The sequence below is a fragment of the Doryrhamphus excisus genome, linkage group LG17 (genome assembly GCF_037039965.1).
Source record: "Doryrhamphus excisus strain RoL-2023G ecotype Guam linkage group LG17, RoL_Dexc_Guam_v1.1, whole genome shotgun sequence".
NCBI classification, from domain to species: Eukaryota; Metazoa; Chordata; class Actinopteri; order Syngnathiformes; family Syngnathidae; genus Doryrhamphus; species Doryrhamphus excisus.
In genome coordinates this window covers 14,622,701-14,647,575 of record NC_136373.1, presented here as the reverse complement: position 1 = coordinate 14,647,575, position 24,875 = coordinate 14,622,701, and the positions used below count along the sequence as shown (strand labels likewise).

At 40.6% G+C, this 24,875-nt stretch overlaps 1 protein-coding gene across 1 annotated transcript in view; it reads left to right on the top strand.

The window, feature by feature from the left end:
- The window catches only part of si:dkey-233k19.3 (dynein axonemal heavy chain 11), a 51,741-nt gene that overhangs the window by 8,890 nt on the left and 17,976 nt on the right, over positions 1 to 24,875 (top strand). Inside the window, exons 23-62 of the mRNA XM_058084083.2 lie at positions 27 to 185; positions 291 to 413; positions 527 to 649; positions 2,092 to 2,316; positions 2,387 to 2,478; positions 2,972 to 3,098; positions 3,168 to 3,308; positions 3,520 to 3,753; positions 5,131 to 5,262; positions 5,357 to 5,517; positions 5,582 to 5,738; positions 5,809 to 5,954; positions 6,835 to 6,951; positions 7,031 to 7,169; positions 7,240 to 7,332; positions 7,841 to 8,035; positions 8,117 to 8,194; positions 8,271 to 8,403; positions 8,553 to 8,680; positions 10,036 to 10,184; positions 11,803 to 11,953; positions 12,024 to 12,155; positions 12,251 to 12,424; positions 12,976 to 13,180; positions 13,300 to 13,465; positions 13,532 to 13,634; positions 14,463 to 14,702; positions 14,787 to 14,948; positions 15,038 to 15,231; positions 15,321 to 15,483; positions 16,854 to 16,977; positions 17,107 to 17,249; positions 18,188 to 18,349; positions 20,455 to 20,688; positions 20,847 to 20,993; positions 21,069 to 21,182; positions 21,274 to 21,417; positions 22,588 to 22,770; positions 22,839 to 22,940; positions 24,103 to 24,237. Coding sequence (XP_057940066.2) covers positions 27 to 185; positions 291 to 413; positions 527 to 649; positions 2,092 to 2,316; positions 2,387 to 2,478; positions 2,972 to 3,098; positions 3,168 to 3,308; positions 3,520 to 3,753; positions 5,131 to 5,262; positions 5,357 to 5,517; positions 5,582 to 5,738; positions 5,809 to 5,954; positions 6,835 to 6,951; positions 7,031 to 7,169; positions 7,240 to 7,332; positions 7,841 to 8,035; positions 8,117 to 8,194; positions 8,271 to 8,403; positions 8,553 to 8,680; positions 10,036 to 10,184; positions 11,803 to 11,953; positions 12,024 to 12,155; positions 12,251 to 12,424; positions 12,976 to 13,180; positions 13,300 to 13,465; positions 13,532 to 13,634; positions 14,463 to 14,702; positions 14,787 to 14,948; positions 15,038 to 15,231; positions 15,321 to 15,483; positions 16,854 to 16,977; positions 17,107 to 17,249; positions 18,188 to 18,349; positions 20,455 to 20,688; positions 20,847 to 20,993; positions 21,069 to 21,182; positions 21,274 to 21,417; positions 22,588 to 22,770; positions 22,839 to 22,940; positions 24,103 to 24,237 — 6,030 coding nt within the window. The remainder of the gene's footprint in view (positions 1 to 26; positions 186 to 290; positions 414 to 526; positions 650 to 2,091; positions 2,317 to 2,386; positions 2,479 to 2,971; positions 3,099 to 3,167; positions 3,309 to 3,519; positions 3,754 to 5,130; positions 5,263 to 5,356; positions 5,518 to 5,581; positions 5,739 to 5,808; positions 5,955 to 6,834; positions 6,952 to 7,030; positions 7,170 to 7,239; positions 7,333 to 7,840; positions 8,036 to 8,116; positions 8,195 to 8,270; positions 8,404 to 8,552; positions 8,681 to 10,035; positions 10,185 to 11,802; positions 11,954 to 12,023; positions 12,156 to 12,250; positions 12,425 to 12,975; positions 13,181 to 13,299; positions 13,466 to 13,531; positions 13,635 to 14,462; positions 14,703 to 14,786; positions 14,949 to 15,037; positions 15,232 to 15,320; positions 15,484 to 16,853; positions 16,978 to 17,106; positions 17,250 to 18,187; positions 18,350 to 20,454; positions 20,689 to 20,846; positions 20,994 to 21,068; positions 21,183 to 21,273; positions 21,418 to 22,587; positions 22,771 to 22,838; positions 22,941 to 24,102; positions 24,238 to 24,875) is intronic.

Below are 24,875 nucleotides of genomic sequence, written 5' to 3'. Positions count from 1 at the left end.
TCGCTACAAACATTCCCTTTGTTCAGGATCTGCGGAAGCTAGACAAGGAAGCTCGCTTGTGGGATGTATATTGTGGTTTAGACCTTTACGTCAAGAACCTGCTGACCTCACTGCGGGCTGTGAGTCAACTGCAGAACCTCGCAATACGAGAGCGCCACTGGGTACAACTAATAAGGACAACACAGGTGCCCGAGAAGAATTGCTCTGCAATAAAGAAAGTAACATTTGACATGGCTGTAATTGTTTTTTTTAATGTATTGTCCTGTGTGTGTATATGCTGCATACTGTAGAGGAACTTCACTGTGACTGATGGCACCACCTTGGCAGACCTCTTGGCTCTGCAAATGCATCTTTATGAAGAAGAAGTTCGGAGCACCGTGGATAAGGCAGTTAAAGAAATGGCCATTGAGAAGGTTCTGATTCGGTTGTTTATGAATGATGTCATAATTCCTGATGATGTCATAATAATTATCTACAATTTACTGTATACACTGTATAGTAAGGATTGTTTTTTTGTTTTTTTTAGGTTGTGACAGAAATAAGTCAAATATGGGCCTCAATGGAGCTCTCATATGAGGATCATTTCCAAACCTCTATACCACTTCTTAAATGCGACGAGCAGCTCATTGAAACGCTTGAAGATCATCAGGTAAGTTGCTGAGAGATTCCGTTGAGGACGATCTTATCGTCTGAAAAAGTGCAAGTAGCTATAAAGCACAAAGACCAGGTCTCAAGCTGAGTTGTCTGTGAGAAGGACTGGTTGTTAAGTGATGAATGGAGACGAGAATGCAAAAAAAAAAAAAAAAAGGGGGCCGCCCTGTCTGACTGTCTAACAGCACAGCTGAGACTGGAGAGGTCCCCTATTGAGTCCTCAGATTTATAGCTGCTATTGGACACGGGGCATTGTTGCACCCCGGCGGTCTTTGTACATGTACACCAGATGCATTTGGGGGGGTTGTAGCCAGCAATTAGAAGTCTTACTACTTTAGTGTCTCTGTCTTTGTGCAAACAGGCTGTTTCCCTCCCCCACTTTTTTTGTGGCTTTTCATGCTGATGAGGTTGTTTGGAAAGCAAACTCGTGCGAGTGATGATATGAGCTTATCGAAATGTGCAGCTTTGGGGGAGATTGGGGGGTTGTTTTTAATGTTTTTGGTTCTATCAAATCTGTGATAACTTCCTGGATGCTACAATTGGTATTGGGAATGGTTTTATTTCATTTGAACATGCATCAGATTACAATTGAATGCATCACATAATCAGTTCACAGTTCCACATGTCCAAAAGGAGTAGGAAGAAGCAAAGCTTATTAAATCCTACCCCTCCATCTGGTACTTTTCCAATCGGTAACTTACATTTGTTCACTTCCTGCTTTCCATAATACAGTTCAAGTTTTATTTATTTATTTATTTTATTTGTATGGTCATATCACCTTGTACTTCAGTAAGAGGTGCATTATAAAAAAAAAAAAACCCAAACAGTAACTGTTTGGGTTTGGCTTCTTTCCGCATTTGTTCACTTCCTGCTTTCCATAATACAGTTTTTTTTAATAATGTACCATATGATATGACCATACAATGACATTATGTGTACCATAGTAAGTGTCAATATAGTGATATATATAAAGCACATCATGACTGGTTCAAGACTCTTCATCCTTGTATTTAGCAAACATCAACTGCTTGTATTGTTTCTTGAATTGGCTCATCGTTGTGCATTGTTTGAGTTCCTTACTCAATCCATTCCATAGTTTGATTCCACATACTGAAATGCTATGGCTTTTTAACGTAGTCCTAGCATATAAGTGTTTCAAATGTAGTTCTTCCCTGAGATCATATTTCTCCTCTCTTGTAGAGAAGTATTGGATGACATTTTTAGGTAATTGGTTGTTTTTAGCCTTATGTATTATTTTAGCTGTTTGAAGATGAACTATATCAGCAAGTTGAAGTATTTGTGATTTTAGAAATAAGGAGTTAGTATGTTCTCTGTAGGCGGCATTATGAATTATCCTTACTGACCTTTTTTTGCAGTACATTTAGCGAGTGAAGATTGCTTTTATAGTTATCGTGTATTTGTCCCCACCCTACCCTCAAGGTTCAGCTCCAGGGCATCTTCCAGAGCAAGCATGTAGATCACTTCCTTCTCCAAGTGGTGGAGCTTCAGAAACAACTCACCGTGGCCGACTCTGTGCTGATGGTGTGGATGGAAGTGCAGAGGACGTGGGCGTACTTGGAAAGCATATTTAAAGGCTGTGATGACATCTGCCAGCAGCTGCCTGCAGATGCGCACAGATTCCGAATGATAGATGTGGAATTTCAGGTTTGGAAATAAAACTCTAAACTAATGTTACTCAAAACGTTAAATGTATGACTGTGTTGTTTTTCTACAGGAATTGATGATGGACACTGCACACACCAAAAATGTCATTGAGGCCACCAATAAAGCCAAGCTATTTGAGAAGTTAGAAGATCTTCAGAAGAGGTCATTGTTGATTTTATTTCCAAAGTGGAACCTCTGTTTTCATCCTTAGTCTCGGACTAAAACCAAAATGTATGAAAACCGGATAGTTTTAATGTAAACCAATTAATCAGTTTCAGACACCCAAAATATTAACATAAGTATACTACAAATCATATACATGTATAGTCATATATACAGTAGTTCTTCATGTAAAGACGTCTAGTTTGTGAAATACATATACATATAATAATAATATATAATGGATAAATTAACATTTAACATCACTTTTGCCATTACTGTGTGGATGAGGAGGAGACTTCTCTTAAAGCGGTATAATTGCTCCCTTGAACTTTATTGAGAACCTCAGTAACAGGCACAATCATCATGACACACACACAGTGTACAAAAACATGTATTTATGTCAAACTGAAGCATACTGAAACCACAGTAGTACTGTATTTCTATGAAGCATTTATGATTTTTGACATAATTACCTTATCCTCTCTTTGTACAGACTGACTTTGTGTGAAAAAGCTCTTGCAGAATACCTGGAGACCAAAAGACTTGCATTTCCAAGATTCTACTTTATTTCATCAGCAGACTTGTTGGATATTCTCTCGAAAGGAAGTCGTCCTAAAGATGTACATTTTATTCTTTCTGTACTATTAAATGAAAATGTATTGTGTATTAATTCCATGTGTTTTTTTTAGGTAACATGCCACCTCTCCAAACTATTTGACAGCATGTCCGATCTGGAATTCTCTGAAAATCATACAAAAATTGCAGTGGGCATGTACAGCAAAGAGAAGGAATACGTGTCATTTCAGAGGGAGTGTTACTGTAATGGAGCGGTAAGAATTTATTTTTTATTTTTTTATTTTTTATTTTTTATTTTTTATTTTTTATTTTTTATTTTGTATTTTGTATTTTTTATTTTTTATTTTTTATTTTTTATTTTTTATTTTTTATTTTTTATTATTATATTAGAACGAAAATTGAGAATAACATTTCATTGTGGTTATTATAAGTAATAACATAAAAAAATTGTGTGTGCGTGTTAAGGTGGAGGCATGGCTGACCTCTCTGGAGGAGTCCATGAGGGAAAGCGTCAGGAGTGGCCTGTCTGAGGCTGTGTCTGTGTACGAAGAGAGGCCTCGAGAGCAGTGGATTCTTGACTTTCCGGCTCAAGTCGCTCTGACTGCATCACAGATATGGTGGAGTAATGACGTAGAGCTTGTCTTTAAAAGACTGGAGGAAGGACTCGAGTCGGCACTTAAAGACTACAACAAGAAGCAGGTGCTTTGGTGGGATTGTTTCATACTTGCGTTACAATGACAGTTATTATGATGTGAGAAGAGGGTGGACATGTATTCCCGTGCCATCATAATCGCATCAGAGTCAACGCCTTGTGCTTGTCAATTTTACCAGCGCTATGTCATGTTAACATGTCCTTGACTGCTGCTTTAATAATCTGTCACGCTTCAGCCGAGGGGACTGCGATGGTAAGAGCTGTCATGCAAGACCAGCGATAAAAATGCAGTCATATTTTAGTCTAAAGAGCGCAAGATATTTATTTAAGTCACATTTTGCATTTGTGTTATTATTCTTTGTGGCAAATCATTTATAATAATTGGGGAAAAAAGACATTTGGGTGTACCCAGCCATATCAAAATTCAATAATTGTGTTTTTTGATGCACCCTAGTGTACGTGTAAGTAAGTTGTTCTTATCAGACAAAATTAATTAAGATGTGGCTGCACAGTGAGGGAGTGGTTAGCGCGCAGGCTTCACAGCGAGGAGACCTGAGTTCAATTCCACCCTTTGCATATTCTCCCCGTGCATGCGTGGATTTTCTCCGGGTATTCCGGTTTCCTCCCACATTCCAAAAACATGCTAGGTTAATTGGCGACTCCAAATTGTCCATAGGTATGAATGTGAGTGTGAATGGTTGTTTGTCTATATGTGCCCTGTGATTGGCTGGCCACCAGTCCAGGGTGTACCCCGCCTCTCGCCCGAAGACAGCTGGGATAGGCTCCAGCACCTCCCGCGACCCTTGTGAGGATAAGCGGTAGAAAATGAATGAATGAATGAATAATTAAGATGTGGCTGCACGACGGTTGAGTGGTTAGCACGCAGGCTTCATAGCTAGGAGACCTGAGTTTAATTCCACCCTCGGCCATCTCTGTGTGGACTTTTTATGTTCTCCCCATGCATGCGTGGGTTTTCTCCGGGTACTCCGGTTTCCTCCCACATTCCAAAAACATGCTAGGTTAATTGGCGACTCCAAATTGCCCATAGGATGAATGTGAGTGTGAATGGTTGTTTGCCCCTGCCTCTCGCCGAAAAAGCTGGGATAGGCTCCAGCACCCCCGCAACCCTCGTGAGGATAAGCGGTAGAAAATTAATGAATTAATGAAATTGTCCATAGGTGTGAATGTGAGTGTGAATGGTTGTTTGTCTATATGTGCCCTGTGATTGGCTGGCCACCAGTCCAGGGTGTACCCCGCTTCTCGCCCGAAGACAGCTGGGATAGGCTCCATCACCCCTATAACCCCTGTGAGGATAAGTGTAGAAAATTAATGAATTAAGATGTTTTTTTTACAAATCCCACAAACCTACAGTCTCATATTAAGGTCAGTGTAGTAATTTGTTCTTGAATTTGTTTCTCCTTCAGATTGCACAACTAAACATGTTGATCAACATGTTATTGAATGAACTGAGTCCAGGCAACCGGCAGAAGATTATGACTGTTTGCACTATTGATGTCCATGCAAGAGATGTTGTTGCCAATTTAATTGCTCAAAAGGTAAGAATTATTATCTTATTGACTGATTTTGACTCCATAATTGCCGTATTTTTTACATGTATAAGTTGTATTCCTATTCCTTGTGTCACTATAGGTCACCACCTCGCAGGCCTTCCTGTGGCTTTCCCAGCTGCGGCACTGCTGGAATGAGCAGCAGCACCACTGTTTTGTTAACATCTGCGATGCCCGATTCCCTTACCTTTACGAGTATCTTGGAAATACACCACGTCTTGTCATCACGCCCCTCACGGACCGGTAAGACTGACGGCCATCAGCAGTCAGACAACGCATTAAAGCTTTATACCTTCCATCAATTCAGGTGCTACATCACATTGACTCAGTCATTGCACCTGACCATGAGTGGAGCCCCATCAGGCCCTGCTGGAACTGGCAAAACTGAGACCACAAAGGATCTTGGCCGAGCCATGGGTGTCATGGTCTACATATTTAATTGTTCCGAGCAGATGGACTACAAGGTTGGAAATTGGACACCCAAATCAGTCTTCTTATGTTTGTTTTGTCATTAAATGCTTTGCTTATGCTTAGTCGATAGGTAATATCTACAAGGGTCTGTCCCAGACTGGAGCATGGGGCTGCTTTGATGAGTTTAATCGCATCCCCGTTGAGGTGTTGTCTGTTGTTGCTGTGCAAGTGAAAACAATCCAGGACGCAATTCGATCTAAAAAGACAAGGTGAAAAGTTCAAGGTTATTATATACAGTGGTGTGAAAAAGTGCTTGCCCCATTTATTTATTTTTTGTATGATTGACACACTTAAATGATTCAGATCATCAAATTTAAATACTGGTCAATGACAACACAATAGAGCATAAAATGCAGTTTTTAAATGAAACCTTTTATTATTAAGGGACAAAAAAAAAAATCCCCCCAAAGTGATATCCCCCATTAAAACCTAACTGAGATTAATTGAGATGTATCAGTGTGGAAAGGGTTATAGAAGCTGTTCCTAAAGCTTTGGGACTCCAGCAAACCACAGTGAGAGACATTTGGCAAAAACATTGAACAGTGGTGAACCTTCCCAGGAGTGGCCGGCCAACCAAAATGACCCCAGGTCACAAAAGACCCCACAACAACATCCAATAATTGCAGACCTCAGTGTTCATTGCTGAACAAAGAGAACATTAATGCTTATCTCAATTTTGCCAAACATCTTAATGATCCCCAAGATACTCTGTGGTCTCATGCAACTTTTTTGGAAGGTGTGTGTCCCATTATATCCGGCATAAAACTAACGGCCCATTTCAGAAAAAGAATATCATACCAACAGTAAAATATGGTGGTGGTAGTGTGATGGTGGGGGTGGTTTGCTGCTTTCGAAACCTTGCTGTGATAAATGGTAGCTGCTGTCTACAAAAGAATCTTGAAGGAGAATGTCATCTGGTGTTGTTATTGACTAATATTTACATTTTCCTTAATAATCTGAAACATTCAAGTCTAACAAACAAAAAAATAAGATATCAAGAAGGGGGAAAACACTTTTTTACACCACTGTTTATGTAGTACTATTGAATTATTAAAAAAAAACCAAAACCCTCTTCTGATGCATCCTCAGGTTCCTGTTCCTGGATACGGAAATTCTCCTAAAACCCTCTGTGGGGATCTTTATCACCATGAATCCTGGCTATGCAGGAAGAACAGAGCTACCCGAGAACCTCAAAGCGTTGTTCAGGTCGAAGTTCTAACATTGTCAATAATGTGTTATGTAAGTAACTTGACACTAAGTATGGTCTATCTGCATGCTTATGTAGACCCTGTGCAATGGTGGTTCCTGACATTGAGCTCATCTGTGAGATCATGTTGGTAGCAGAGGGCTTCTGTGGTGCTAAGCCTCTAGCCAGAAGGTTTACTTCACTTTATTCTCTGTGCAAGGAGCTTCTCTCCAAGCAGGTAAAACAACATTTTTTTTTATTGTACTGATGATATTTAGTATGACTTGGCTTCACTGTTTGTCTTTTAGGACCACTATGATTGGGGTTTACGTGCTGTCAAGTCTGTGTTGGTTGTAGCCGGTGCTTTGAGAAGAAGGGATAAGACGCGACCAGAGGATCAGGTGACCCAGTAGAGCACCGAGTAGAAAAGGATGCATGAATAATTAGAATTATTCGAATTTATGTGTACAAACAGACACGGTTTTCTTTTTGTAGGTTTTAAAATAATGCATAAGGCTAAAAATAACCAATTACCTAAAAATGTCATCCAATACTTCTCTACAAGAGAGGAGTAATATGATCTCAGGGAAGAAGTACATTTGAAACACTTACTATGGTACCAATTATGTCATTGGATGGTCATATCACTTCGGTACGAGGTGCATTATTAAAAAAAAAAACAAAAAAACCTTAAACTGTATTATGGAAAGCAGGAAGTGATCAAATGTAACAGTTACTGATTGTAAAAGTACCATATGGGAGGGGTAGGATTTAATAAGCTTTGCTTCTTCCTACTCCTTTTGGACATGTGGAACTGTGAACTGATTATGTGATGCATTCAATTGTAATCTGATGCATGTTGAAATGAAATAAAACCATGACCATTACCATAAAATGTCTGTCCTTTAGGTGCTGATGCGTGCACTGAGGGACTTCAACCTGCCAAAAATTGTAACTGAGGATGTCACCATCTTCCTGGGATTGCTCCAAGATCTTTTTCCTGGCCTTGAAGTAGAAAGAGAAAGAGACTGGGAGTTTGAAAAGACAGTAAGAGATACCGCTGTTGCTCTCCGTTTGCAGCCGGAGGAGACATTCATCCTCAAGGTTTGACATCATAAAGGTCACAGATTAATATGGTTTATAGAAATAATGATATTCAAGTAAGAAATCACAATTTTTCTGTAGGTGATGCAATTGGTGGAACTCATGGCTGTGCGTCATTCTATCTTTGTTGTTGGAAATGCGGGAACTGGAAAGAGCTCGGTAAGATGCAAAAAAAAAAAAAACAACTAATTTTCTTGTTTAGTATTTAAACATACTTTTACATACTTTTCACTAGATATTGAGAGTTCTGTATAAAACTTACATGAACCTGAAAAAGAAGCCTGTCTGGAGTGACCTCAATCCCAAGGCAGTTGACAGAGACGAATTGTTCGGCTTCATCCATCCTGCAACCCGAGAGTGGAAAGACGGCAAGCATATATTATTTGGAATCGGAATACATTTTAAAGCCATAACATACACGGCTCTCTATTATTAAGCGTGGCTAAAAACATTCTCAAGTGAACATAAATCTAATACTTTGCCATTTCCCTTTCTTCTCGGCTTTTCTAAATGTAAGGTTTGCTTTCATCGCTGATGCGAGAGCAAGCAAACATGTCCCACCTAGGACCTAAGTGGATTGTGTTGGATGGAGACATTGATCCAATGTGGATTGAATCACTCAACACAGTGATGGATGACAACAAGGTACCTCCCTCCCTGTTCGCTCATACACTTTTTGTACAACACATAGCAACCGAGGTGCTACGGACAGAATCAAATGTTTCTTCCATCCTCCTTCACCAATCACGTCTGTACTTGGAGGTCTTTAAGATTCTCTTACTGGTTTTTAAATGTCTTAACAGCCTTGCACCTTATTTATCTGATCTGTTTTTACCATATGCGGTCCTCCGGCACTGGCCTTTTAACAATACCAAAACGCAGAATAAAAACCCACTGTGAGGCAGCATTTAGCCACTATAACAGCCTGCCGGAGAGCCTCTGGACTGCGGAGACTGTTGATATTTTTAAAAGAAGATTAAAGACACACCTTTTTAATCAGGCTTTTAACTAATATTTTTAAGCTTTTCTTACATTTTTATCTTTTTAGTCCAATCCAATCCACTTTATTGATATAGCACATTTTATAAAGAGTTTCCAAAGTGCTGCACAGACTAGTAAAAATAATAATAAGTAATAATCCAAAACTAAAAGATCATTTAAGAAATAAAATAGTAAAATAGATATTAAAAACAAGAAATAAAGCAATAAAAGTATAAAAAATAAAACCAATTACAATAAATATGAAGAACTAAAAGACACAGGATCATATGACTCACAACTCATACGACTCAAAGTGGGTTTTAAGACGAGACTTAAAGCTTTCGATGTTGGGGGGCCTTTTTTACTTGGGAGGGGAGAGAGTTCCACAGCCTGGGGCCTGGGGCCAACCACAGAAAAGGCTCTGTCCCCCCTGGTCTTAAGTCTCGTCTTAGGCACCACAAGTTGGAGCTTTTAGTCATATTTTATGCTCTTAGTCTTTAGCTTTTAACTCCAGTATTTGCTCAGAGGGGGTCCTCCACACTGGGGGGCTGTGTCGGGTCTGCTTAGGGGGTGCCATCCTTGGGTCCCTTCGACCCGGCCGGCTAGGGGTTCCTCCCTTTGATGTGGGGGTCCGCCCGGGTGCTGGTCCCCCGATGGTACGGCCTGCGGCTACTCCCAGTGTGGACGGCCCCAAAGGTGGCGTTTCCTTGATCCTCAGTGCAATGACATGTCTTACTGTGTGTGATTGTGTGTGTGTGTGTGTGTGTGTGTGTGTTTAGTATGGAGGGTGGGAGGGAGGGGCTTTCTTAGTAGTTGTTTTTCCTTTTAATTGTGGTAATTGTTTTTAATTCTGTAAAGCACTTTGTGTTGCATGTCTTTGCAGGAAAAGTGCTCTACAAATAAAGTTGATTTGATTAGATTCATTCAGTATATCACTGATAGATTGTTAATTTTTAAATATTATAATAATATACACCGGTTACAACCTAATTCTCATCGTTAATCTTGCTGATTGTCAGGTCCTGACTCTAGCGAGTAATGAGCGTGTGCCACTCACTCCATCCATGAGGCTTGTCTTTGAAATTAGCCACCTGAGAGCAGCCACTCCTGCCACTGTGTCCAGAGCGGGAATCCTCTACATCAACGTGCAGGACCTTGGATGGAACCTGTGAGTCTGTTGTTTTAACTTCAGTGTGTGTACGCGGTGTTTCCACACAGGACAGTGAACCATTTGTGGTTGCCGGTCATTGTCAAATTTATATGTGGCGGCAGCGGCCATGACGCATGTGTATGTAATGTTTTAAAAAGACTAAAAAATACAAAGACATCTTTGTGTTAGTAGTCGTCGTGTCTCGCAAGATGAAAACTGAAGATAACTGTCCCGTGGGCAGCGGGCCTCCAACTATAATAACTTAATTATATAATCACACAATAAATGAAAATTAACTCAATAATTTCACCGGGCAAACAAGCAGGCAGAGGGTTCAGTCTGCAGCATGAATGGCATGAGCCTCTTTTGCCAGTCATGCAGTCTCTTTGTCTCGATGGGTCGATGGGGCAGCTAGCATACACACAGTGCAGAAGAGGGTAATGGAGTATAAGTAAAATTAGGAAATTGCCATATTTTTCGTGATACTTTTTTAATGTTAAGCAATGTTTAAAATCTCTTTTTGTCTAGTTCTTGTGTATTGTCTTGAATGCAAAGTAGTATTCATGATTAGTGTAAATATATATATATATATATAGTTGTTTTTTTTTCTCATCACATTATGACTTTTAATTTTTAGTTCATCCACACATTGTACTCCCCCGCTTTACATATTCCACTGGGAAGTACGTAGCAGTGTTACCAAACAATAGAGGAGTGTCTCCAAGGTCTGTCTTTTTCTTAGCACTATTCCTAGTCCTGACTCCTGCTAGTCAAAGGCTGGGCTGCACACTTGTGGAGGAGTTCTGCACACGTCTGCACCTCGCTTTTCACAGCGGTTGTAATGCACACGCCCGCCATTGTGGAGGTACATGTCTGGATCTCCACTCCTGCAGCACATACGTTGCCTATCGAGACCCCATGTATTGGATTACCGAGTCAATGCATGATGCAAACCATAGCCATAGCATTTCAGTATATGGAATCAAACTATGGAACGGATTGAGTAAGACCCTCAAACAATGCACAACGACGAGCCAATTCAAGAAACAATACAAGCAGTTGATGCTAAATACAAGGATGAAGAGCCTTGAACCAGTCATGATGTGCTATACATAGCATACATAGTAACTGTCAATACATATAATAGTATTGACAGTTACTATTATTTTATGTCATTGTATGGTCATATCACCTCGTACTTTGGTACGTGACAAAAAATGAAAAAAAAACAAACTAACTATATTAGGAAAGCAGGAAGTGAACAAATGTAACAGTTACTGATTGTAAAAGTACCAGATGGAGGGGTAGGATTTAATAAGCTTTGCTTCTTCCTACTCCTTTTGGACATGTGGAACTGTGAACTGATTATGGGATGCATTCAATTGTAATCTGATGCATGTTCAAATGAAATAAAACCATTACCATTACTAAGAAACACTTCCTGTGGTTTACCGGATTTGGCATAGACAAGTGCCAACACCTATAGTCATGATTCAAATTTATTAGCGGCAAGCTAAATTAATGAATGCGTGGGAAACACTGACAGAATATCCTCTTGTGTGTTTTTTTTACTCAGCAAATCAACATCCTAATTAAGTCAGCTCTACACTCAATTTGTATGTTTACTTTTGCTCAGATATGTTGCCAGTTGGATTGACCAAAGAGAACGACAAACAGAAAGGGCCCACTTAACCATCCTGTTTGAAAAATACGTCCCACGTTGTCTGGAAAAGATGAGAAACACTTTCAAGACAATCACTCCGATTCCAGACAACTCTCTTGTTCAGGTACGTAACACAAACAAGAAAATCAATAATTTCTATTGTACTTACATGTTTTTTTTGTATTCTCATTTAGACACTCTGCACTTTACTTGACTGCCTTCTAACGACAGACAACATTCCATCTGACTCTCCACGGGACCTTTATGAAACGTACTTTATCTTTGCCTGCATTTGGACTTTTGGTGGGGCCCTGTGTCAAGACCAGGTATTAAGTAGTATAAATAATGTACGTTATTATGCCAGTAATAATATATATGGGTCTGAATAATTACTTGAATTCCATCTTTGTTGATCATCTAGCTTTACGATTACCGTGTGGAGTTCAGTCAGTGGTGGACCAAAGAAATGAAGACCGTCAAGCTGCCAGCACAGGGGACAGTTTTTGACTACTACATTGACCCTCAAACCAAGCGATTCCTTCCTTGGAGTGAAATTGTACCTCCTTTTGAAATGGAAATTGATACCCCATTACAGGTAAGACACATATCAGATGCTGTCCATGCAGCCTATAAAATCATTTCTCTGATTCCCTAACATTTTTCACCGGTTTGACAGAAGTTGGCAAAGTAAACAAGAATCAGTCATATTAAAAATGTATGCACGCCTCAGTGAGCATAATATGGCAGGCTAAAGTCAGGGGTGCTGGAAAGGTTGATAGGCTTGCCACTGTGTGTGATTACCATCTACTTCCCCCCCGTATATCAGACTGTGCAGACTGTGCCGAGATGAAGGCTCGAGCAACAAGGCTTGAGCTATCACCCACGCTCCTTTTGTCTTTCTTTATACTCTTGTGTACAGCTGTGAATGCTCCAAAGGCTCTCGCTGAGCCGTAATTAGCGGGGTTTTGTTCTGAGCAAATGATTCTATTATGACAGAATAGTTGCGGCGTACAAGGGGAAATACAAGAAATTATAAATCACATACAATTCACTGAACACATGTCTGTCAATAAATCACTCCAAAGAAAGCCTTAATAACCATGTATGTTTCTGTTTCTTGTCCTCCCGCTGTTTGTATGATTGTAGGCTGTTCTGGTACACACAGCGGAGACCCTGCGTCTTCGCTACTTCGTGGACTTGTTGCTGGAGCGGAGACAGCCACTTATGCTGGTGGGGAACACTGGAGTGGGAAAAACTGCACTTGTCAGGAATAAGTTAGACGCTCTGCCAGAGAGTTACGTGACTACAAAAATACCCTTCAACTACTACATAACTTCCCAAGTGCTGCAGGGTGAGTGGGGTTTATTGATGTAGTATATTGTAGTAAGCTGAAGCGCCATCTGCTGGTGACTGAGGAGACCAAACTCCTCAGATAGCATCACCCATGTCCGCTATTTGTTTTTTGTTTAGAGATCCTAGAACGTCCATTAGAGAAAAGAGCAGGCAGAAGCTTCTCACCTGTTGGCAACAGAAGGCTGGTGTACTTCATCGACGACATGAACATGCCAGCCGTGGACACCTATGGAACAGTGCAGCCTCACACGCTTATAAGACAGCATCTGGATTACGGCCACTGGTATGGAAGACGCGTCACACTTTGATTGTTGTCATTGTTTTTATTCCTTTTCTAACATGACCGCAGGTACGACAGACAGAAGTGGTCTTTAAAAGAAATACACAACACTCAGTATGTTGCCTGCATGAACCCGACAGCAGGAAGCTTCAATATCAACCCAAGACTGCAGGTGTGTTACTTAGTATGTCAAGATAATGGAGAAATACCAAGTGTTTTGCAAGTGTATTTTATTAATTTATGCTGTGCTTTGTAAATATATACAGTATGTAATATGCATTTATTTTGTAATAATAATCTTATGTGGGCTGCACGGTGCTTGAGTGGTTAGCACGCAGGTCACACAGCTAGAAGACCGAAGTTCAATTCCACCCTCGGCCATCTCTGTGTGGAGTTTGCAACCGTGTACTCCGGTTTCCTCCCACATTCCAAAAACATGCTAGGTTAATTGGCGACTCCAAATTGTGAGTGAGTGTGTATGGTTGTTTGTCTATATGTGCCCTGTGATTGGCTGGCCACCAGTCCAGGGTGTACCCCGCCTCTCGCCCGAAGACAGCTGGGATAGGCTCCAGCACTCCCGTGGCCCTCGTGAGGATAAGCGGTAGAAAATGAATGAATGAATAATTTTATGTGGACTGCACGACGGGTCGAGTGGTTAGCACGCAGGCCACACAGCTAGGAGACCCAAGTTCGATTCCACCCTCGGCCATCTTTGTGTAGAGTTTGCATTTTTTCTCCGGGTACTCCGGTTTCCTCCCACATTCCATAAACATGCTAGGTTAATTGGCGACTCCAAATTGTCCATAGGTATGAATGTGAGTGTGAATGGTTGTTTGGCTATGTGTGCCCTGTGATTGGCTGGCCAAAAGTCCAGGGTGTACCTCGCCTTTCGCCCGAAGACGGTGTAAAATGAATGAATTTAAGATGACTAAATTAAGAGTCCACAAAGGATGATACAAGACCCACAACTAAAATAAGATCCTACGTTTGCTTTCGACAGAGACACTTCTCCGTACTTGCAGTGAACTTTCCATCATCCGAGTGTCTGATGTCCATCTTTGGGCAGATATTGAGCAGCCACCTGACACAGCAGCATTTCACTCTACCTGTCCAGAAGAGCATCGCTGCTGTAGTACAGGCTGCAGTAAAGCTCCATCACAAGATGGAGCTCCACTTTTTGCCAACAGCCATCAAATTTCACTATACATTCAACATGCGAGACATGTCTCACATTTTTCAGGTAATGTTTCATGATGGTAAGAATGATTCCCCATAAGATCTATTATTTTATCTAAATGTTAACATAACTGTATGTGTGGTTCAGGGACTGCTCTTTGCTGAGCCTGTGAGTGTAAAGGACATCACCGATCTGGCTCTGCTATGGCTACATGAGTCCTGCAGAGTGTACTCCGATAGACTGGTAGATGCTAACGACCTGCAGCTCTTCCGGAAGCTCCAGATGGAAACTGTGCATGAATGTTTTGAGGTGCAATACAGGAAATATTTTTTGTTCATCCTTGGTGTGCCACAACTGACCAGGAGTTGCAAATGAATTGACTTGTTTCTCCTGTCTAGGGAGTTGAAAATGTAAGAGTGACAAAACAGCCCCTCCTCTATTGCCACTTTGCCAAAATGGGTGAGGAATCCTCCTACGCCGCTGTTACAGAGTGGTCTGTGCTCAGGACCACCCTCACTGATGCTTTGGAAAGCTACAACGAGCTCAATGCAGCTATGAATTTAGTGCTGTTTGAGGATGCAATGCAACATGTGTAAGTATAAACATGTGAGTTGTAGCAGTTTTTTTTAATAATGATATAAGGAGGCAAACTGAAGAGAAAAATGTCTATGTTGTTACCAGGTGTCGCATCAGTCGTATCCTGGAGTCTCCCTGCAGTCACGGCTTACTGATCGGGGTCGGGGGCAGTGGCAAGCAGAGCCTGACTCGTCTGGCTGCCTACATTTCCTCCGTGGAAGTCTTCCAAATCACTTTACACAAAGGTTATGGTATTCAGGACTTCAAGGTAAACAATGAGATGCACTATATTATTCATTCATTCATTTTCTACCGCTTATCGCGGCGGGTGCTGGAGCCTATCCCAGCTGTCTTCGGGCAAGAGGCGGGGTACACCCGTGACTGGTGGCCAAACAACCATTCACACTCACATTCATACCTATGGACAATTTGGAGTCGCCAATTAACCTAGCATGTTTTTGGAATGTGGGAGGAAACCAGAGAAAACCCACGCATGCACGGGGAGAACATGCAAACTCCACACAGAGATGGCCGAGGGTGGAATTGAACCCTGGTCTGCGCGCCAACCACTCGACCGTCATTCTTTCATTTTCTACCGCTTATCCTCACGAGGGTCGCAGGGGGTGCTGGAGCCTATCAAAGCTGTCTTCAGGCAAGAGGCGGGGTACACCGTGGACTGGTCGCCAGCCAATCACAGGGCACATATAGACAAACAACCATTCACACTCACATTCATACCTATGGGCAATTTGGAGTCGCTAATTAACCTAGCATTAACCTAGCATGGGGGATAAGTGGCATAGAAAATAAATTAGTAAGACTGAAACAGTAATATACTTTCATTCATTCATTTTCTACCGCTTATCCTCACAAGGGCTGCGGGGGTGCTGGAGCCTATCCCAGCTGTCTTTAATAATTAATAAATCATGCTGTTTCTTAGTTGAATGCAGCCTATTGTTAGTAAAACACCATGCATATTTAAGCATATTGTGCATGGTTTTTGCCTAAATTAAGCGTTCATTCATTTTCTACCGCTTTTCCTCACAAGGGTCGCAGGGGTTGCTGGAGCCTATCCCAGCTGTCTTCAGGCGAGAGGCGGGGTACACCCTGGACTGGTGGCCAGCCAATCACAGGGCACATATAGACAAACAACCATTCACACTCACATTCATACCTATGGACAATTTGGAGTCGCTAATTAACCTAGCATGTTTTTGGAATGTGGGAGGAAACCGGAGTACCCGGAGAAAACCCACGCATGCACGGGGAGAACATGCAAACTCCACACAGATATGCACTATATTATACATACATAAAACATACACTTCTGGACTACCGTGGTTTTATCGGAAACATCTGTAGTTAATAAACCAAACATGAAAATCCTTGATCAATATTGCCAGCGGCTGCATGCGAGTTTATTGATGTGATTCCTATTTGTTGAGCTTCTCTCCTGATGCGGCAAATAATTGTCAGATACTATTAAAGACCAGTGGGAAATATTTCAATACGGTATTGATGAAGGTATTTTCCAATGTAGTCATTTACAAACATCTTAAAAGTTTATGGTGTCAGCATTTATTAGTTATTGTATTGATTACCTGAAGATGTTTTCTGTTTGTGGTTTTTGTGGTTTAGATGGACCTCGCAGGGTTGTTCCTGAAGGCTGGCGTGAAGAATCAGCGCGTGGCGTTTCTCATGACTGATGCACAAATACCCGATGAGCGCTTTCTGGTCATTGTTAATGACTTTCTGTCATCAGGTCTGATTTTACATTTTGAATTGTTTAGTGCCTTTTTTTGACATGAGGGGAATCCTACTAATATATGGATAAAGAATATTGATCCGGGCATCTGAAGCTGTAGGTGATAATAACTGTGTCTTCTTGCAGGAGAAATTCCCGAGGTCTTCAGCGAGGAGGAAACTGAAGGGATTGTTTCCTCTGTGAAAGCCGAAGTCCGAGCTCTTGGCCTACTTGAGACCAAGGAGAACTGCTGGAGATTCTTTATTGACAGAGTCCGACTTCAAATGACGGTGGAGATTCTCTGAACTAATGAAGCACAAATGTTACTCGCATGTAACAGAGACACAGTTTAGCTTTAAAGGAAGCTTTTGGATCATTTTCCCAATTGTTGGCTCTCATGGGCGGCACAGCGGTCGAGTGGTTAGCGCGCAGACCTCACAGCTAGGAGACCAGGGTTCAATTCCACCTTCGGCCATCTCTGTGTGGAGTTTGCGTGTTCTCCCCGTGCATACGTGGGTTTTCTCCGGGTACTCCGGTTTCCTCCCACATTCCAAAAACATGCTAGGTTAATTAGCGACTCCAAATTGTCCATAGGTATGAATGTGAGTGTGAATGGTTGTTTGTCTATATGTGCCCTGTGATTGGCTGGCGACCAGTCCAGGGTGTACCCCGCCTCTCTCGCCCGAAGACAGCTGGGATAGGCTCCAGCACCCCCCGCGACCGCTTGTGAGGAAAAGCGGTAGAAAATTAATGAATGAATGTTGGCTCTCATATTCGGAATAAACACGAACAGTAAAGCTAAAAATGGAAATAAAAATACTTGAATATTTTATTTTTGAACGAACTCAAACGTGTACCATTACAGTACATCTGAGTTCCATACACATATTTTTGCATGTTAGATCCATTCATTGAATAGCACACCTGCTGTTTAAGGCCATTATGCCTGGCAAGATAAATTAACAGACCCAGTCAAAATGGGAGGTTAAAAGGAAGGAAATTCTTGTCTCGGTCCACACATTTTGCAGTCCAGCTAATTGTTGTGCCAGGGTCTCTGGTAGCGTCACCGTCTGCTTCATCCAACTGGTAAAGTGTCTGCCTGAATATATGCCAAGCTGAGGAAAGTGGGGGTGGCCATTTTGAGATTGCCAGTATCATTTGCTATTTAGCTATTTCAGTGTTATAAAGTATAAGATTACATGCAAATAATCAATTCTTTTCATTGTAGGTGGTGTTGTGTTTTTCTCCAGTGGGAACTGAGCTCCGACTAAGGGCCTGTCGATTCCCGACTATCATCCAATGCACCACTATCGACTGGTTCCATCCTTGGAGCTCGGAGGCTTTGCAGTCAGTCAGCTACACGTTCATTCATGAGATTGAAGACATTGAGGTACCAGGATTGCTCTTTTAACCGCCGGTGTTAGACTTTCTCCATCCCACAGACATAAGTTAGACTATAATGAACCTGAACCTCCTTTTAATTACCGCAGTGCAGCTGCATTAACATTTTCATAGATCCCTCATCATTAGTTCGATGTTGAGGTTCTGACAAATTGCCGAACACATGCCCGGAGACGCACAGTGAGTGTACGTATTTGATTGTTTTTCATCATCGCGGTGGAGCGATCACAGCCCCGGGATCATTTACGTTAACGAGCGGCAAAGAGTGATTAAGCACATAACGACCTACTAAAGAGGCACAGCTGTCACAACTAGGAAGCGTCCTCACATGTGAGCATGTGCCAGATTGCTGCTTTTTCGCTAATGTTCGCCCAACGTGTGGATGTTGATCACGGTCTAAAAATAAAAACATTTGTTGGCGACTAGAGTTTTTACTCTTAGTAATATGGATTTTCTATTTGCTGGCTATACCGAAATCATACCGTGTTTTTTTTCTTTGTGTGTACAGTAATTCCTCGCCACGTCACGCTTCACTCTATCACGTTTTTCAAAAATAAATTAATAAATCATGCTGTTTCTTAGTTGAATGCAGCCTATTGTTAGTAAAACAACATGCATATTGTGCACGGTTTTTGCCTAAATTAAGGGTTCATTCATTTTCTACCGCTTTTCCTCACAAGGGTCGCGGGAGTTGCTGGAGTGCACCCTAGACTGTTGGCCAGCCAATCACAGGGCACATATAGACAAACAACCATTCACACTCACATTCATACCTATGGACAATTTGGAGTCGCTAATTAACCTAGCATGTTTTTTGGAATGTGGGAGAAAACCGGAGTACCCGGAGAAAACCCACATATGCATGGGGAGAACATGCAAACTCCACACAGAGATGGCCGAGCGTGGAATTGAACCCTGGTCTCCTAGCTGTGAGGTCTGCGCGCTAACCACTCGTCCGCCGTGCAGCCCTAAATTAAGCGTTTTCAAACATAAAAAATGTCAACATGAACTCAAATATAAGGCATTCAGAAGATGCAATCAAAAATGTTGTGCTGCACTGCAGTATTCTACTCTGATTACTAACATTACTAAGTAGCATTACTAAGTAATGTTACTGTAATGTTCAGTGAGACACACAACACTAGACGTGATCTCCTGGAAAAACTCTATTTTGATCCTTTGATGTCACATCCTCCTCCCATCTATCTCTTATTGCAGCAATTTACAGCAACACACATGTCCTAAATGCCTTATTTTTTAATAATAGGTACTCTATATTGGACAGTACAAGTGTAAATGTGACTATAGGGGTGTTATTTCATGGCTAGAGGGCTCTAATAATGTTAGAAAATGTATTTTGAATGCTGTTTATGCCTTAAAAACTACAAAATGGTTGGGTCTAGCATCAATTTAACCACAATAAATTAGGAATTATTTATGATGGGACAAAAAATACTAAACATAGTCTGCAGTTTTTTTTTTTTTATTTAGTTTTCAGCTTTTATGGTCATTTATGACCATGCATTTCTAGTTTATGTTAGAAAGAAATGATCATCAAGCTTAGCTTACATGTCAAATAAAAACATTACAGAAGTTTTTAACTAAAGGAATATCGTAGTTCCGGCAGGTTTTACGACTGTTAATAATTATTTTGTGTTTTGGTTTGTTTTTCTTTAATTGACAGTGTGATTAATGGAGACTGAGTGCCATTGCCCACCATGAATATCTTGTCACAGTGTAATGCAGAAGTCATTGTAGATTATGTTTACAATTCTGAATTGCTTTCGACACAGTTAACATGCTGCTTGATTCACAAACTACACATCTGTCTCGGATGTCTCTGAAATTATTTCCAGAGGTTTCAAACCTTAATCATTTCTGCCAGCTACTACCGTCTAAATTTCAGATTGAGTAAGTCAGGGCCAGTCTAGTAAGATGGAAAAACTTGTAGATGAATTCCAAATTTATGAAGATAATATTTCAGTGGCCATCAGCTTGCGGATGTTAAACCCCACTCAATCCTCCTCGCCCCATCTGCGCCCCCCCCCCCACACCCCCACCAACCAAGCCGTGCTTGTCTGCTTATTTTTACAGCCTGCTGTCCAGGAATCCATCAGTCTTTTCATGGCCTACGTTCACACCAGTGTCAACCAAGCAAGTGAAAAATACCAACGCGATGAGAAGAGATACAATTACACCACCCCCAAGAGCTTTCTCCAGCAAATCACCCTGTACAGGAACCTTCTGCAAAAGTCCCGAGACCAGCTTCGGCTCAAGATGAACCGCCTTGACAGCGGCCTTCGAAAGCTCCAAAGCACCGCTGCTCAGGTAAAAGTGTAACCATTTTTACTGTTCTCTTGCAAGGGGTGACATTAAGGTTTGGAAATTAAGTCTGGCATTAATTTATGATGCAAGCCAATGTGTATTCACCGCTGACCTCTGTATGACCCCTCTTTGAAACATGTGTAATAAACTTCCTGTTTTAGGTGGAGGATCTGAAAGCCAAATTGGCGGAGCAGGAAACTGACCTGACTTTTAAAAATGAAAATATCGAGGCTCTTATCGCAAAGATTGGACTTCAAACTGAGAGAGTCAGCAGCAAGAAAGAGGCAGCAGATGTGGAGGCACAAAAGGTCTTTATGTCAATTACAATATCGGTACATTATCGCGATATTCTTCATGGAGTCACCAGTATCGTCTTTGTTTAGGTGGCTCTCATCCAGGCAGAAGTGTCAGTCAAACAGAGAGATTGTGAGACAGACCTAGCCAAGGCAGAGCCTTTACTGACAGCCGCCACGGCAGCACTCAACACCCTCAACAAGGTACTTGCCGCCATTAAAAAAAAAAAAAGTCACTCAAATCTGGAGTCATTCTTCAAACTGTAAAACATTCATAACTCTTTTTTTTTTTTAGGTAAATCTTACTGAGCTGAAGGCCTTCCCTAACCCTCCCCCGGCAGTCATCAACGTAGCGGCGGCTGTGATGGTTCTGCTGGCTCCCCGCGGTCGGGTTCCAAAGGATCGGAGCTGGAAAGCGGCGCGGGCCTTCATGGGCAAGGTTAAGCTGTCATCGCGTCAGTCACATCTGCCTGATGAATGCCAATCTAATTTTTGAGCCGGCCTTGACCCTGGCCCTGCTCGCTATCTCTTCCATACTTACATTACAGCAGGATGGCTCCATGAATATGCTCACACACTAGGGTAGGAGGCACTCTCCCAACCTCCACCATAGACCGTTTTTTTTTTTTTTTTAAGATTTTAGAGCTGTTTAAAGAATGCGTAATATTTCCAACCCATGGGTTTGTTTAACATTAAATTTAATTCATTTATGCATTAAATGTCGACATCGGTTCCTTCAATTTTTTTTTTTTGGGGGGGTTGAGGATAGCATTTTTTTTTGTTATATTATATTTGGCATTCAGCATCCGGTGCCACATTAATTTGCAGATTTTTTAAAAAAATTTTTGTAGAAGTTTTTCCACAGAAAACACATCTCATTCACCCTCAATCAGTAATCATTCATAAGTATGTGCTAATACAGATAGAATATACACTGTTAAAAAAAAACTGTTTTCTTCACTCGTAATGTTTTTTAATCAAGCATTGAGATTTCATACTTTATTTGGTGGTCCTTCAATGCACCATAGTCGCACTGTTGCTGCTCATCTGCTCATCAATCACCTTACATTGTCATTCATTAGCTGTGACATATTTTATAATTTCGAAATGCATTTGTTCCGTAGTGGAATCCAATCTAATAATAACAGCCACTCTTATTGCAAATGTTGATCTGAAGATCTGAAGGAGGGTTTTGAAGTGGCACTATTTTTTTAATTTACTCAGTTTTACTTGCAGATTTTCGCCATAGATGTAACCCTCGTGAAAAACAGGGATTTGCTCTGTTTTCTTTTTGTTGGGACAGGCCAATATTTAGCACAAAAAATTGATGTATTTGTTCAGTTTAAAGTCAAAAGGATATATAATAATTTTTTTTAATTTCCCTTCCTTTTCACATCCTGGTTGCTGCGGAAGATGCAGGCTGAGCTCTTATAAAATGCACTTCTGCCACCTTCTGGCATTTTTTTCGGCTTAAAACTGCACCAAACATACTCTCGTATGTAGTGGAGTCGCATCATCACTTCTTTGTACCTCTTATGTAAGCACATAAAGATACATCTTTGGGAGCAAATGAGTGAATGTATCCATCTTGTTTGTGTTTTTGTACCAGGTGGATGACTTTCTGCAGGCCTTGGTGTCATATGACAAGGAGCACATCCACGAGTCATGTTTGAATGTGGTGAAACATGAATACCTCAGAAAGCCCGAGTTCCACCCTGATCAAGTCCGGACCAAATCCACCGCTGCAGCAGGACTCTGTGCATGGACAATTAACATTGTTCGATACTACGAGGTTGATGCCAAAATTCTTCAAAATGTCATGTTATAAATCATAACTGATATTCCTTACTGATATTCCAGATTTACTGTGAGGTCATTCCAAAGAGACATGCTTTATCACAAGCTAATGCAGAGCTAGAAACAGCAACAGCTAAACTGTTGGCCGTCCAAAAGAAGTTGGTGGTAAGTCGGTAAACATAATTAACCCTTAGATACACGAGTGACTGGACTCTACACTCTTCCATAAGTGGGTCAAAAATGACCCATACTAAAATCAATTTAGATAGGAATCAAAGGTTCCTATTGGATTCCATAGAAAATGCATGCGGGTCATTTTTGACCCACTTATGGAAGGTTGGGGTAGTAACACAAAAACTAAAATTTCTTAAAATGTATAAAAGGTAAGTTAAAAATGTGAATGGCATGATATTAAAAACATGTTTTTAATGGAATACCTGCAATATGAAATGATGAAAATTTTTCATTATGAAGATATTTCAAGAAAACAACCTGACCAGGTCATTTTTGACCCACTTATGGAAGGTTGGGGTAGTAACACAAAAACAAAAATTTCTTAAAATGTATAAAAGGTAAGTTAAAAATGTGAATGGTATGATATCAAAACATGTTTTTTAATGGAATACCTGGAATATGAAATGATGAAAAATTTTCATTACAAAGATATTCCAAGAAAAAAACCTGACTGGGTCATTTTTGACCCACTTATGGAAGGCTGGGGTAGCAACATAAAAACAAAAATTTCTTAAAATTTATAAAAGGTAAGTCAAAAATGTGAATGGCATGATATTAAAACATGTTTTTTTAGGAATACCTGGAATATGAAATTATGAAAAATTTTCATTACAAAGATATTCCAAGAAAAAAACCTGACCGGGTCATTTTTGACCCACTTATGGAAGGTTGGGGTAGCAACACAAAAACAAAAATTTCTTAAAATGTATAAAAGGTAAGTTAAAAATGTGAATGGTATGATATCAAAAACATGTTTTTTTTAGGAATACCTGGAATATGAAATGATAAAAAATTTTCATTACAAAGATATTCCAAGAAAACAACCTGATCGGGTCATTTTTGACCCACTTATGGAAGGTTGGGGTAGTAACACAAAAACAAAAATTTCTTAAAATTTATAAAAGGTAAGTTAAAAATGTGAATGGCATGATATTAAAAACATGTTTTTTTAATGACAAAAAAATTTCTTTACGAATATATTTCAAGAAAACAACCTTACCGGGTCATTTTTTGACCCACTTATGCATCTAAGGGTTAATAAAGTCACTTAGTTTGCAGGCAATATTGGTTCTCTTTTCCCTTCACCCTCTAGGAATTGGACGCCAACCTCCGGAACCTCACAGTTCAGTTTGAGAAGGCCACGGCTGAGAAAGTCAGTTGTCAGCATGATGTGACCCGCACCAACCAGACCATCGAGCTGGCCAACCGACTTGTCAGAGGCTTAGAGGTAATGGACGACATAATCCGGAGGAGTAAGAGGTCCTGAGTGGGGTCACTGCATCTTAAGTGTTGTGAATCACACTTATTCGATTTGCATGGAGAGTAACATCAGTGGAGTTATGTCGGTTTGTAGTGTTTTTATTAAGCAGTATTGAATATATTATTGCATTTTTTTTTATTGCATGTGCTTTTTCCCACACTACAGTATACTATATTACAGTTATAAATAAAGCATAACCACTCAAGTGGTCATTTTGCAAGTTCGACTTCCTTATCCAAGAAAATAAATGTGGTTTGCATGGAACTGCTTGGCTTTTAAGCAGATCAAGATAAATGTTTTGTCTTTATAGCATTGACCTGGAAGCAATAATGTTCGGACTAATAAATCAGGCCGTCTATATTTAATCATTAACTCACCTCAAAGCCTCAACATCTGTTGGAAATTAACAATGTCTCACCACAGACGGAGTGATATTACAGGCAATCCATAATACATTAGAGTAAAATTATAGTGATTTTTAACTGTCCGGGGATTTATTATGTGACATATTCCAGATACATGGTCCCTTGTAAAGAAAATGCCAGGCGTGATTTATTGCTTTAGAGCTGTCACAGTCATCGTATTGAATGCTTGGATAAATGCTG